The 13950-nt window shown below is 53.4% G+C and overlaps 1 protein-coding gene across 3 annotated transcripts; it reads left to right on the top strand.

Annotated features, from left to right (window-relative positions):
* The first annotated feature begins 4680 nt into the window (after positions 1–4680).
* On the top strand, positions 4681–13828 carry Prmt1 (protein arginine methyltransferase 1). Of its 3 annotated transcripts, XM_051148488.1 has the most exons (11): positions 4714–4802; positions 6779–6832; positions 7288–7389; positions 8500–8655; positions 8753–8816; positions 10807–10949; positions 11178–11265; positions 11571–11686; positions 12329–12479; positions 12902–13023; positions 13395–13828. In XM_051148488.1, exons 1-11 carry the CDS (start codon positions 4767–4769, stop codon positions 13476–13478), a joined length of 1116 nt encoding a protein of 371 aa, XP_051004445.1. In that variant the 5' UTR covers positions 4714–4766; the 3' UTR covers positions 13479–13828. The 3 variants fall into 3 exon arrangements, with proteins under 3 accessions (XP_051004446.1, XP_051004445.1, XP_051004447.1); XM_051148489.1 differs by lacking the exon at positions 6779–6832 and having other exon boundaries at positions 4681–4802; positions 13395–13826; XM_051148490.1 differs by lacking the exons at positions 4714–4802; positions 6779–6832 and adding an exon at positions 7037–7137.
* Positions 13829–13950: the final 122 nt, after the last annotated feature.

Genomic DNA, 13950 nt, shown 5'->3' with positions numbered 1-13950 from the left:
TGTGTGTGCGCGTGCGCGCGCGTGTGCATGTCATTTGGGTGAACTGGAATATGTGTACACGGAGGCAAGAGGTCAAAGCTGGGGGCTTCCTTTATCATAATCATAATCTACCTTTGTTTTGGTTTGGTTTTTGGCCAGGGCCTCTGGCTGACCTGCTGGGCATGGTGGCCACTCCTTTATTCCCAGTACTTGTGAGGCAGAAGGTGGTGGACCTCTGTGAGTTGGAGGCCTACATCGGTCTACATAGGGAGTTCCAAGGCTACAAGTCAGAGTATCTCACAAAGCAAAAAGGAAAAAAACCATTACACATATGCCTGCATGTATGTGTTAGGGTCCAGGAATAGCCACACAGACCACTCAGAAACCTCAGTAGCTATGGCTACTTTATTGAAGGCTCATCCCAAGATGGATCAGTTAGAGACACAGCCCAGGCACGGGAGCCTGCCAGAGTCTACTTATAAAGGCAAAACCACAATCAGCTCATTCATAGGTGTGGGAATACTATAGGGTGGTGGCCTCTGACCCAAGATATTTGGCTAACTAAACAAAGCAGACCAACCTTAGTCTGATTGGTCCTAAGTGGAACTTGTGGGCTGGGCCAGCTGTAGTTCTGGCAGCGGGAATACCAAGCCACAGTCAACTGGACCCCACAGAAAGATTTCTCTGTGTCAGCATCAATAATATGAAATGGGTGGTGGCCCTGGAACAAAATGGCTAAAATTATGCTAAAAGAGCAGGTCTCAACAGTGTGCGCACTACATGTGTGCAGTGCTTACAAGAAGGTTAACAGTCATCTCTAAGCTCTAATTATCTTTAAAAAGTATGTTGTATGTATGTACGTATGTGTTTTTGTATGAGTGTGCACACAGCAAGGAAGGTGTTAGAAAGGAGCATCATAGCCCCTAGAGCTGGGGTTACAGAACTTGGTTGTCTGCAAGACCAAACGCTGTTGGTGCTAAAGAGATAGCTCAGAGGTTAATTAAGAGCACTGGCTGTTTTTCCAGAGGTCCTGAATTTAATTCCCAGCAACTGCCTAATGGTTCACAACCATTTGTAATGGGATCTGGTGCCCCCTCTGGTATGCATGAACAAAGAGCATTCATATACATTAAATACATTAAATAAATCTTTAAACAACAAAACAGAACAAGCGCTGTTAACCCCTGAGTGCAGCCTCTCCAACCTCAGCTTATAGATTTCTACAAGATTTAAATTTAAAATTACATGGGCTGGAGAGATGGCTCAGAGGTTAAGAGCACCATCTGCTCTTCCAAAGGTCCTGAGTTCAATTCCCAGCAACCACATGGTGGCTTACAACCATCTGTAGTGAGATCTGGTGCCTTCTTGTGGTGAGCAGGCACATGTGTGGGCAAATATTGTATAAACAATACATAAATCTTTAAAAAAAAATTAAAATTACATGTACAGGCTGGGTGGTGGTGATGCATCCCTTTAATCCCAGCACTTGGGAGGTAGAGGCAGGCGGATCTCTGTGAGTTTGAGGCCAGCCTGGCCTACAGAGTGAGTTCCAGGACAGCCAGAGTGACTCAGAGAAACCCTGTCTGGAAAACCCAACTAAATGAAATTATATGTTCAGTTATGTGGATGTGGGGAGTGGATATGTATGTGGGTGTGGGTGCAGGTATCCAAGAGACCAGAAACACAGCCATCTAATCACCTGGACCTAGAGTTATAGGCAGCTGCCAGTCATCTGAAAGGGAGCTAGAAACTGGTGCTTAGACTGAGCCCTCTTGGCCCCTGCTTAACTGCTTTTGTAACTCTGGGCAACAGCTTGTATGTCTTGTACGGTTCTGAGACTCTTAGTCTTGTAAGTTTCCTGAGTCTCAAGAGCTTTCCCTCCTCTTCCTATGTTCCAGGATGGAAGAAACAGGTCGACACTTGGCTCATGGCAGTGCCCCTGCTCTTTTATTTTTTTTATTTTTTTATTTTTTTCGAGACAGGGTTTCTCTGTGTAGCCTTGGCCATCCTGGACTCACTTTGTAGACCAGGCTGGCCTCGAACTCACAGCGATCCACCTGCCTCTGCCTCCCGGGTGCTGGGATTAAAGGCGTGCGCCACCACGCCCGGCTTGCTCTTTTATTTATTTTATTTATTTATTTATTTATTTATTTTTTGTTTTTTTCGAGACAGGGTTTCTCTGTGTAGCCTTGGCCATCCTAGACTCACTTTGTAGACCAGGCTGGCCTCGAACTCACAGCGATCCGCCTGCCTCTGCCTCCCGGGTGCTGGGATTAAAGGCGTGCGCCACCACGCCCGGCTTGCTCTTTTATTTATTTATTTATTTATTTATTTATTTATTTATTTTTTGTTTTTTTCGAGACAGGGTTTCTCTGTGTAGCCTTGGCCATCCTGGACTCACTTTGTAGACCAGGCTGGCCTCGAACTCACAGCGATCTGCCTGCCTCTGCCTCCCGAGTGCTGGGATTAAAGGCGTGCGCCACCACGCCCGGCTTGCTCTTTTATTTTTATTTTCACTTTTTTTTTTTTTGAGGTGCTAGGGGTGGCCCTGTAAGGGCCGTACTCAACCTTCCAATGTCACAACAGCTCCTCATGTTGTGGCAACCCTCCCCCCAGCATAAAAGTATTTTATTGCTACATGATAACTATAATTTTGCTACTGTAACAAATCATAATGTAAATACCTGTGTTTTCTTGGGTGACCCCTGTGAAAAGGTCATTTGACCCACAGGCTGAGAACCTCTGAACTAGGCTAACTAGCAATAAGCCTCGTCTCCAGCACTGACTTAGGAGAGCACTCTGAGGTTGCTGGGGTGTATAGGTGTGAGTGGAGGAGTGACAGGTCTCCCGGGTGGGTGTCACCTACATCTTTAAGCTCTGCAAGTACAGGCCAGTCACCCAACACCACTCTGGGAGGCAGAAACAGGATCTGAGGGCTTACTGGCCAGCCAGTTTAGTTGAATTGGTCAGCTCAGATTCACTGAGACACTTTTTTCCCTTCAAAAAAAAAGAAGGTAGTGCCTGGCAAGGCAGCACACGCCCTTAATCCCAGAGTTTGAGAGGCAGAGGTAGGTGGATCTGACTTCCAGGCCAGTCCGGTCTATGTAGACAGAAAGTACACTGCAGTCTAGGAAGGCATTTTGCCTTCAGCCTCTGGCCTCCACCCATACTGTGTACACACATACACACACACACACTCCACATTAAATAAATTAAAAAATAAATGTGTAGTAGTCCTGACCTATCTTTTTCCTATCTGAGCCTGTTTCCTCATAGGAATCTACATTAGTAGCAAACTGAATGGGCTGCAGTGATTTCCTCTGTTAATTTAAATTTCTCAAGCCTGGCATGGTGACACAGGCCTTTTATCCCAGCACTGGGGAGGCAGAGGCAGGCGGATCTGTTGAGTTTCAGGACAGCCTGGGCTACAGAGAGTCCCAGTCTCGGAATAGAAATAAACCAAGCCGGGCGGTGGTGGCACACACCTTTAATCCCAGCACTCAGGAGGCAGAGGCAGATGGATCTCTGTGAGTTCAAGGCCAGTCTGGTCTACAGAGTGAGTAGGACAGCCAAGTCTACACGGAGAAACTGTCTCAAAAAGCCCAAAACCGAAAAAGAAAAACCATATTGGCTGGGCGAGGTTTTTAGCACGCCTTAAAGCCAGCTCTTGGGAGACAGCAAGGTAATTAAATGTTAGGAGTCGGAAGGAAGCAAATCGAATGTGCACGCATACTTTATGGGGAGGACCGGATTGGAGGGGCTCATGTGGGAGTTTAAAGGATTTTTATGTTTGGACCAAGTACTGGTGGGACATAAGGTGGCACAAACCCAGCAATTAGCAACCATCCTCAGGCAAGAAGTAACTTTGAGATCCCAGGAAACTTCCTGGAGGAGGCGGCGTCCGGATAGCCGGTGACTGACGTGTAGTAATTGGCCAGACAAAGGAGGATGGATGTTCCCCGCAGGCAGTGGACCTGGAGACCACGCGGAGGCCACAGGTCTTCGGACCTTGGCGCCGTCCCGCACAGAGGTGGGGATCATGGCGATGACGGTCACAGCGATTCAGGATGGTTTCGGAACCCCAGACTAGAGCGCGGCCCATCCTCCTTCCACGGATTAGAGGTTCCCCTATAGCTCAACGAACCCACGCGCCCCAGTTCTTTCAGAAAGCCTGGGGGGGGGGGAATCTGCCGCATGGTGCTGACTGACATCGCTGAGAGCCAATCGCTGCTGTCCAAGGGCCGCTTGCCTCCTTCTGGGCCAATGGCCCTTGTTCTTCTTGGCCTGTCGCTTGAACAGGGTGGAGTAAGAGCCGCTGCCGTCACCTATTGCCCGGCCAATAGCAACGAGAGAGAAGTGGGCCATGTTAGTGATAGACAGGTCGGTTTTTTCCGACGTCCGCTTAGCGCGGAGCCCGCCGGGAAGCTCCGAGGCGGAGCTGGCCGGAAAGGGGCGGGACGACCTGGTGGGTTTTATCCAATCAGCACGCGAGATGGTTGAGACGGACAGACAGTTCCCTTTCTAGCGGACGGGAGGGGGCGGGCTTTTGGACGCTAGGAGGGGCGGGCCTTTAAATGCTAGGAGGGGCGGGTACTTGGTTTGATAGACGTACCTAGCATCCAAGTAAAATGTGATACTTTCAGACGAACGGCTTTGCTGGCCAATGAGAATGTATGGCGGGGTATCGGGGGCCGAGCGGCGGACCCTCTGGTAAAAGGCGGTCCCCGGTGGGGGGGGGCAGCAAAGAGAAAGGGGGGGGTCTCAGAGGCCAGAGTACTCGGGTGAAGATGGCGGCAGCCGAGGCCGCGAACTGCATCATGGAGGTGAGTAGCTGTGTTCTTTAGGCCCGGGGGCGGCGCGCGGCGGGTGGCCTAGGGCCTGAACTGTGGGGACGGGGCCTTGGGTGTGTCGGGCCTCGCGTAGGTCCGCATCAGGGCATGTGTTCGATGGAGACAGGTGTGACCCCCGTTTTCGGGGCTTTGGGACCCGCAGCCGAGCCATGGGCCGTCGCACGTGGCCGCGGGCCGGGGGTCCTCTCCAGCCGGGCCGCACGTGGTGGCCCAGCGTCGCGTGGGGAGGGGGGTGTGCCGCTTGAGGGGCCCCGCGGGCTCCACGTGCGGGACAAAGGCCCCGCCCCCGGACCGCTGACCTCGGGCTGCGCTTCCAAGGGGTCCAGGGCTTGCTATCCGCTCTCCCGGGCTGGGCTGGGGACGCCCATGCACCCTGGATCCCGTGCACCCGCGTGGGTCCTGAGAGCATCACCTCCGGGCCTCGGATTCCGAAGCTCTGGGTTACCCTTGTGCAGCTGGGGGGAGGGGGGATGGGCAGGGCCCTGTGACCTCTCTTTAAGGAGACGGTGGGGCATCTCCACCGAGGAGATCCGGATCCGGCGGCGGGCACCCCCTCGTGGTCATTATTGGAGTGAAAGAGGGGCGGCTTTTTTTTTTCATGGGGCGTGGCCCAAAGCCCACCCACTTACGGGAGAGCTTTCCAGTGGACGGATGGTCAGAGGTTGGTCTTTGCGGGTGAAGGAGTTCGGATGGCTGTATAGGTACACAAGTCACGGGTCCGTAACCCTCACTGAGCCCCCTTTTTTATGCGACTTAAGGGTGGCAAGGGACCCCCTTTCTGAGCACTTCCGCCTTTGCCTAATTTCCCCCTAAAACAAATGAAATTCTAGCACCTGGCTTGCTTGCTTGCTTGCTTATAGTTGAGTGCTCTACCCTACACTGTATACTCCAGTCTCCTTTTTAAAAATTTTTTTTGGCTTTCGAGACGGGGGTTTCTCTGTGTAGCCTTGGCTGTCTTGGAACTCTCTCTGTAGACTAGGCAGGCCTCGAACTCGCACAGATCTGCCTGCTTCTTCTGAGTAAGCGTGTGCGCTACCACCTCCTAGTCCCAGCCCGCTTTTACGTAGCTTGATGCACAGTGAGTGTGGCCTTGAACTTGCCCGTCTTCTTCCTTAGCCTCTTGAGTAGCTCAGGTGACAGACTTGGACCACCAGAACTGTAGGACAGGTCCTAGTCTCGGCTTTCAAGCACTCTTCTGTCAGTTGTCAACCTGCTGGTATCTGTACTAGGGAAAGAGAGGCCTGGGAGACAGAGCTTGGCTAGAAGTCACTGATGGGGATGTAATGTGATGGGGCCATGCCTCTTCGGGTTCCCAGAGATCAGTCTACAATGACCCTGGCCCCTGGGACATGTGGACAGAGAAAAGAAATGGCTGTTACGGTGTGGGGACCCAGATGATGTGTGGAAGGAAGGAGCTGGCTGCCTCTGTCTGTGTGCGTGTCCCTCAGGTGGAGTTGGGGCCAGATGGCAGGATTGTGGTGGAGCGGCGGTGCCCAATCCCCGTTCCCTGTCAACCCCCTCCCTCCAGTTTGTTCATGGCACTGCAGCCTGGTGTGTGTGTGTGTGTGTGTGTCAGGAAATGTCACCTAATCCGGTGGGGGCCATTAGGTAGTAAAGGGGAGCAACAGCTGGCAGTGCCCGTGTGCCCTGGCAAGTCTTGGGTCCTCTGGCCTAGATGGGAAAGGTGTATGTGGCCAGTCACCTGACCAGAGAGAGACAACATGGGGTTAGCCACCATCTCTTCAGCCAACAGCTGGGACAGGAGACCTCCTCCCCTTCCCTCCCTCCCCGCTCCTATCCCTTCCCAACCCAGAGGCGGCTTCATTGCTTGCCCCTGCTCACACCACTCCCATGTCCAGAAAAGGCCAACCTGCAAACCCCTCACTGCTCCAGAGGCCTTCCCCAGCCACCCCAGTAGCTAACCCTTTCTCCCTGTTACTCTCTCCTAGAATTTTGTAGCCACCTTGGCTAATGGGATGAGCCTCCAGCCGCCTCTTGAAGAAGTAAATATCCTTTTGTGAGACCCCATCCCAGCCCACTTCCACATAAGCTCACCTGCTATACATCTGGCTCCCAGAGGTGGAACCACCCTCTTGCTTCCAAGCAGTTCCCTTTGCTGTCCCCTAAACACGCAGGGCAGACCCCTTCCTGGCCCCAGCTGGCTCTCCCACAACCATGGCTGCTTCCTTAACTCCATCTTCAGCCCCCCTCCCCTGCTCTCCCATGTGTCTGCCCTGGCTCTGTCCTCCCTCCCCTCCCTCCCCAGCTGTGGGCTGAGCTAGAGACGGGCATAGAGCCTGGAGAGATGGTAGGCAAGGCGGCTGCTCCCTGGATGGGTTCTGGAAGTAGAAACATTACCTGGGGGGGAAGATGCTAGAGGGGGCTGGAGGGTTGTCCTGGTATGATGAGGAGGCCTGGGGAGCCCACCTTTGACCTTGTGCCACACCCCCTTTTCCAGGTTTCCTGTGGCCAAGCAGAAAGTAGTGAGAAGCCCAATGCTGAGGACATGACATCCAAAGACTACTACTTTGACTCGTACGCCCACTTTGGCATCCACGAGGTGAGTACAGATTGCCCCTACAGCCAGTGTGTACTGGAGAGCTGCATGCAAGGTTGGACAAGGAGGTGAGTATATCAGCATGTGCACGGCCACTCGTGTGAGACTGAGGTCACCGCTGCTGCTGCAGCCTTTTGCCACAGACCTCAACATGAAGAAAGGCCTTGCGGGTCTCTGGGGCCCTCTAATGATTGCCGGTGGCACAGCGTCCATTGCTCACACTGCACTACAACCCTTTTGATGGAGGAGACAGGGCTCGGTGTAACTGAAATGGCATTCTAAGGAATCCTCGTCTTTTCATGGACCTTTAAAAGGAAAGAAAAGAAAACTTGTGCCAGGGCTGGGAATGTGGCTCAGTGCAGAACAATTGCCTAGCACATGCTGGATCCAGCCTCCATCCCCAGCATCAAAAAGGGGGGGGGGAATTAGAAATATGCATAAAACAACATTGAAGTTCTGGGGGTCTGGAGACACACTTGAACCACTAAAGGGCTTGGCACACTACCCTGGCCACCTGGATCTAACCCTGGAGCGCAGGGTAGATGCATGGAGAAGCTTGTCCTCTGGCCTCCGTGTGCCTGCATGCACAATACTGAAATAACACTGGCATAGTAGTGTGCTTGTGTGCTCTCAGCTCTGGGGAGGTGGAGGCAGACTGGTCCCTGGGCTCGCTGGCTAGCCAGCCTAACCTAATCGTCCAGCTACCCAGCTCTCAGAGACCATGTCAGAAAACAGGGTAGCTGGAAGCCGACAGGCAATTGACCTCTTGTTTGCTTGTGCTATGCAACCTGCTTGCTATTTGGCTGTGTCTGCTCTCTCTTTTACTTTGCCTAAGTTTCCCAAACAGCCAAAGATAACAGGCCAGTACCATGATGCCTATTGGTGATCTAGGCTGGCCTTGAACCCAAGATCTTCCTGCTTCGGCCTCATTCATCCCTGGATCTTGGGTGGTTGTGATAAGATCTGGCCAGTGTGTGTGTTTACGTAACAGAAGCTCACAGAACAGAAAGGAGCTCTCTGAGGAGTCTAAGTATCAGCCTTGCTAACCATTAGTGTGGTGTGGCATCCAGGCCTGTGTGTTCCCTCACTCTGGTCCTCTATCCCTGTGCGCAGGAGATGCTGAAGGATGAGGTGCGTACCCTCACATACCGCAACTCCATGTTTCACAATCGGCATCTCTTCAAAGACAAGGTGGTGCTGGACGTGGGCTCGGGTACCGGCATCCTCTGCATGTTTGCTGCCAAGGCGGGGGCCCGCAAGGTCATTGGGGTAAGTATTATGGCGAGGGGCCTGCTAGGGCTTGGGCTGGAGATGGTAACCAGGGCAAAGACTGGACTCCGTCTCGCCCTCTTCTCTTCCTCCTTAGATTGAGTGTTCCAGCATCTCCGATTATGCTGTGAAGATTGTCAAAGCCAACAAGCTAGACCATGGTGAGAAGTGGGCAGGTCTGTGGAGGAACACTGCTTCCTGGAGGCCTCAGTGAAGACTTAGAGGCCACAGTAGACAGTGGCTCCTATGTGTTTGGGGATGTGAGAGTCTGGGTGTCAGGGGATTGGGCCTGGTGCTTTAGGATTTTGGCGGGAAGGTTGGTGGCAATGCTCAGGTGTGGGGTTTCCCAGCCCTCAGAGGTCACATCAGGGCCTGTCAAGAATTCTGCCTCAGGAGCCCACTTTGATCATGACTGATGTTGCCTTCCTGAGAAGCCCACAGCTGTTGTCCGCATGTCCACAGCTTCCTCCGAGGCCTTGTTTGGTTTTTTGAGACAGGGTTTCTCTGGGCAGCCTTGGCTGTCCTGCTTTATAAACCAGGCTGGCCTCAAGCTCACAGTGATCCACCTGCCTCTGAGTGCTGGGATTAAAGGCGTGTACCGACATGCCCAGCTACATATGTACATTTTAAACCTGTCTGTTGGAGGCCTTAATCTGCCTTTAGACAGTACCCTCTGGCATGTGTCATTCCATACTAAAATAGTTTTTGCTGCAGTTAGCTTTCTTTTCTGTGAGTGAAGGCCTCACAGAGATCCACCTGCCTCTGTCTCCCAAGTGCTGGGCTTAAAGGTGCAGGCCAGCACACCCAGGCTGCAGTTAGCATGGTAGCAGATAGGGGTTAGGTGTAAAGTCGTGGTCATCCTGTCATCTCATCTCTTGGAAGTTGAGGTCCAGGATTGGCTACATAAGGATATTCTGTTTAAAAAAAGGAAAAAAATGCAGTAGTTGGGAGTAGACCTGTTGCCACAGTCTATTCAAAAAAAAGAGGCAGGCATGGGTTGATGCAGCCTCCTGGGGTCTGGGAGGTGGTGCAGAGTTGAAGTCTGCACTTGAAGCATAAATTTATGGAATGTGCTCTTTTGAGAGACAAATTCCTCCACATACTGTGTGAAGTGTTTTTTGTTTGTTTGTTTGTTTGTTTATTCCTATGTATACAGTACTCTGCCTGCATGTACACTCACAGGCCAGAAGAGGGCATCAGATCACATTATAGATGGTTGTGAGCCACCATGTGGGTGCTGGGAATTGAACTTAGGACCTCGGGAATTGCAGTCAGTGCTCTTAACCTCTGAGCCATCTCTCCAGCCCCTGTCTTTTGTTTTTTGAGACAGGGTTTCTCTGTGTAGTCCTGGCTGTCTTGGACTCACTCTGTAGACCAGGCTGGCCTGTAACTCACAGAGAGTCTCCTGCCTCTGCCTCCTGAGCACTGGGATTAAAGGTGTGCGCCACCGTGCCTGGTGCTGTGAGGTTTTGCTCCTCAGTACTAGGGATGATGGAACTTTGGCCCTTGCCTGGCGGGGACCCTCCCACTGAGCCAGTCTGCCAGCCTTCTTTGTGTTCAGGGACGGGGTTTCTTACTGTAGCCTCAGGAGGCTTTGAATTTTTAGACATGAGTCTCAGCTCCTAAGTAGCTGGGGTGACAGGCCTGGCTTGCTGTATAGTTTTTTGTTTTGTTTTAACCCTTTATTTACTTACTGAGAGGGGCTGCCATATCCCATGTGGAGGTCAAAGAACAATTAATGGGAGTCTGTTCCCTCAGTCTGCCCTGTGGGTCCTGGGATTGGAATCCAGATCGTTCAGCTTGGCTGCAAGCAACTCAGCTGAGCCATCTCACAGACCCTCCTTTTAAAATGTGACCACACCATTACTTACTACATAGAAAATAGATTTTACCTCAGCCCAGACCTGGATGTTAAATGTTAACCTTGGGCTGTTAGCAGAGCTACTTCCCAGCTCCACAGAGAGGGCGTGAAGCCGCTGCTGCGCCTCTGCCTTGAGCCGGGCCTGGTCTAGCATGTTCCAGGCCAGCCAGAGCTACATAATGAGACCATTTCAAAAGAGAGATGGGGTGCTGCTTGCCTAGAGCTTCGTGTGGGTATGTGCCCTTGGCCCTCTGGGCTCCCCTCACTGGTGTGCCATCCTGTGGCTGCAGTGGTGACCATCATCAAGGGCAAGGTGGAGGAGGTGGAGCTGCCGGTGGAGAAGGTGGACATCATCATCAGCGAGTGGATGGGCTACTGCCTCTTCTACGAATCCATGCTCAACACGGTGCTGCACGCCAGAGACAAGTGGCTGGTGAGGCGTGGGGGCCCCACAGAGGAGACCAGGGAGAGGGTAGGGGACACTACAGAATGGGAGGTTTCCAGGGTCCTAAGAACGGTGAGACAGCCTGGACTCCAGGCTAAGGGTGAGGCTAAGGGGCCTCTGTAGGAGGTGATGGTGAGCCAAGGAGCATGGTGGGGTGGACACTTGAGTCTGCTCAGCTTATGTTCGGCTCTTGTTCTCACCCAACTCCTCCCTTAGGCACCCGACGGCCTCATCTTCCCAGACCGGGCCACCCTTTATGTGACAGCCATTGAGGACCGGCAGTATAAAGACTACAAGATCCACTGTGAGCCGGGTCTGCGGGGCGGTGTGGGGGCTGGGCCTGCGGGGCAGTGTGGGGGCTGGGTCTGCGGGGCGGTGTGGGGGCTGGGTCTGCGGGGCGGTGTGGGGGCTGGGCCTGCGGGGCGGTGTGGGGGCTGGGTCTGCGGGGCGGTGTGGGGGCTGGGCCTGCGGGGCGGTGTGGGGGCTGGGTCTGCGGGGCGGTGTGGGGGCTGGGCCTGCGGGGCAGTGTGGGGGCTGGGTCTGCGGGGTAGTGTGGGCGGCGAGGGTAGGGCCTGGCTCCACAGCTCGTCTGACCCTGTCTGTACCCAGGGTGGGAGAACGTATATGGCTTTGATATGTCCTGCATCAAAGACGTGGCCATCAAGGAGCCCCTGGTGGATGTGGTGGACCCAAAGCAGCTTGTCACCAATGCCTGCCTCATAAAGGTAGGTAACTTGCAGCAGTACGGTTCCAGGTCCATTAGAGGTGGAGGGGAAACAGTTTGGCCCACACATGCTTGGTGCTGAATTCCAGGGTAGCAAGGACAGAGCAGTGTACTGTACCACACTGAGAGAGAAGCTGCCTCAAAGGCAACTGCTGGAGGCAGCAGGGATATGAGGTGCCTGTGGTGTCAGTGCCTATGGCCTGAGGATCAGGAGTTGTGACTGCAGAGATGGTGGCTCCGGGATTAAGAGTACTTGCTGCTCTTCCGGAGGCCAGCAGGCAGCTGCTTACAATCCAGGCAGTAATCCCAGTTTAGGCATTCAGCACCCTCTAGCTCGGCGGGCTTCTGCATGGACACGGTTCCGTAAGCTCAGGCAGGCACGCACACACATGCATATATAAATGATATATATATAATTAGTGTGCACAGGTGTTCTGTCTACCTGTAAGGATTGGCACTAACTGTGTGCCTGTTGCATAAGTGTTAAAGGAAAAAAATTAGAGGGCCAGCCTAAGCTACATGAGGCCCTGTTTCAGGAATTGGGGGTTGTTGGGTGCGGTTGTGCTGTCACGGGAGGGCCCTGGCTGGTGGAGGTTGTCGTGTACGGGGCACACTCTGAGCGCTGGCCTTACCCGCTCGGCAGGAGGTGGACATCTACACAGTCAAGGTGGAAGACCTGACCTTCACCTCCCCCTTCTGCCTACAAGTGAAGAGGAATGACTACGTGCACGCGCTGGTGGCCTACTTCAACATCGAGTTCACCCGGTGCCACAAGAGGACCGGCTTCTCCACCAGTGAGGACCAGGCCTGGGGCAAATAGAGGATGAGCCTTGGGGCTTATGACTGTCATGGAGCTACTAGGAACTGGGGCCGAAAGCTGTCGAGTTTTAAGGCTAGCCTGGGGAAGTTGGTAACACCTTATCTCAAAAAAACACAGTTGAAAATGTAGCCATAGACAGCCTGCCTAGAGTCGCTGGTAGAGCACTGTCACAGCCTGTGGGACCTGGCCTGGCTTCCAGCACTAATCCTGGTAAGAAAAGAGTGACACCAGAAGCTGTCAGCCTGGCTCTGCTCTCAGTGCTGGAGTCTTATCCTGTAGTGTAGGACACAGGGACAACGCCTCACAGCCTTGCAGGTAGACACCTTGGGGTGGGGAGCACTGGCCAGCACGCTGACACCCAGGCAAGGGCTGGGACTGACCTTGCCTACCTTTCAGGCCCTGAGTCCCCTTACACACACTGGAAGCAGACTGTGTTCTACATGGAGGACTACCTAACCGTGAAGACTGGAGAGGAGATCTTCGGCACCATTGGCATGAGGCCCAACGCCAAAAACAATGTGAGGCTCAAGGAGAGTGAACAGTGTGGGTGCATAGTGGGCACCTTAGCAGGCCCTGCTGGCAAGGCTGCCAGCCCTGTACCGGGCCAGAGAGCACATGATGTTAGGAACACTCAGAAGTGGCCCAGCCTTGTTCTCTGGGTGGGAGGGATTTCGGGGTGCTTGCTGGGGACTTGAGACTGCTGGGAAACCCAAGGGGTTTTCTTTATCAAGTAGCACTGCTATGCTATGTGCTGCTGCCCCTGGTGGCAGGCTCTGGTGGTGGCAGGAACATGGGTGACAGATGTGCAGTGTGCTAGCCGGAGTTGCAGTACACCTCACCCTTGGCCAGAGGGCACCCCTGAGCCCTGTCTCCCACCTTTTCCTTTCAGCGCGACTTGGACTTTACCATCGATCTGGACTTCAAAGGTCAGCTGTGCGAGCTCTCCTGTTCCACAGACTACCGGATGCGCTGAGGAAGCGCCAGGCTGGCCCTTCAGCAGAGAAAGGGGCTCAGGGGCTGGGCTTGGGGGATGGGAGGGTACATCGTGACTGTGTTTTTCATAACTTATGTTTTTATATGGTTGCGTTTATGCCAATAAATCCTCAGCTGATCATGCCACTGCCTGCCCTGGGGCTAGGGTGGTTGGGTAGCCAGGCACTCAGTGCCTGGGGAACTGCCATTTAAGTCTAGGGATGTGTGCTCGGGCCAGGCCAGGGTTCCCTTGGCCTTTTCCTTCTCTTCACCTGCCAGTGGCCCTGTATGGCCAGCCTAGGAGGGCTACCTGCCACAATGGGCCCAGCCTTCAGCCTCCCTACCTGAGATTCTGCCTGACAGTGAGGTTGAGAGCAGGCCTCCTTTATCTTAGAGAACTGAGTCTGTGTGAACCTCCCCTGGCTTCCAGTATACTGGACTGTGGTTTGGAAGCCACATCTGCTCCTCTACCC

Source organism: Acomys russatus, chromosome 7, assembly GCF_903995435.1.
Source record: "Acomys russatus chromosome 7, mAcoRus1.1, whole genome shotgun sequence".
NCBI lineage: Eukaryota > Metazoa > Chordata > Mammalia > Rodentia > Muridae > Acomys > Acomys russatus.
The sequence above is the reverse complement of the archived record's forward strand: the minus strand, read 5'-3'. Positions and strand labels throughout refer to the sequence as shown.

Excerpts from the sequence above, each read along its gene's own strand:
- Prmt1 (XM_051148488.1), top strand. The coding sequence starts at position 4,767 with ATGGCGGCAGCCGAGGCCGCGAACTGCATCATGGAG. Across the intron at positions 10,950-11,177 it reads ACGCCAGAGACAAGTGGCTG|GCACCCGACGGCCTCATCTT; the intron begins GTGAGGCGTGGG and ends CTCCTCCCTTAG. Across the intron at positions 13,024-13,394 it reads GGCCCAACGCCAAAAACAAT|CGCGACTTGGACTTTACCAT; the intron begins GTGAGGCTCAAG and ends TTTTCCTTTCAG.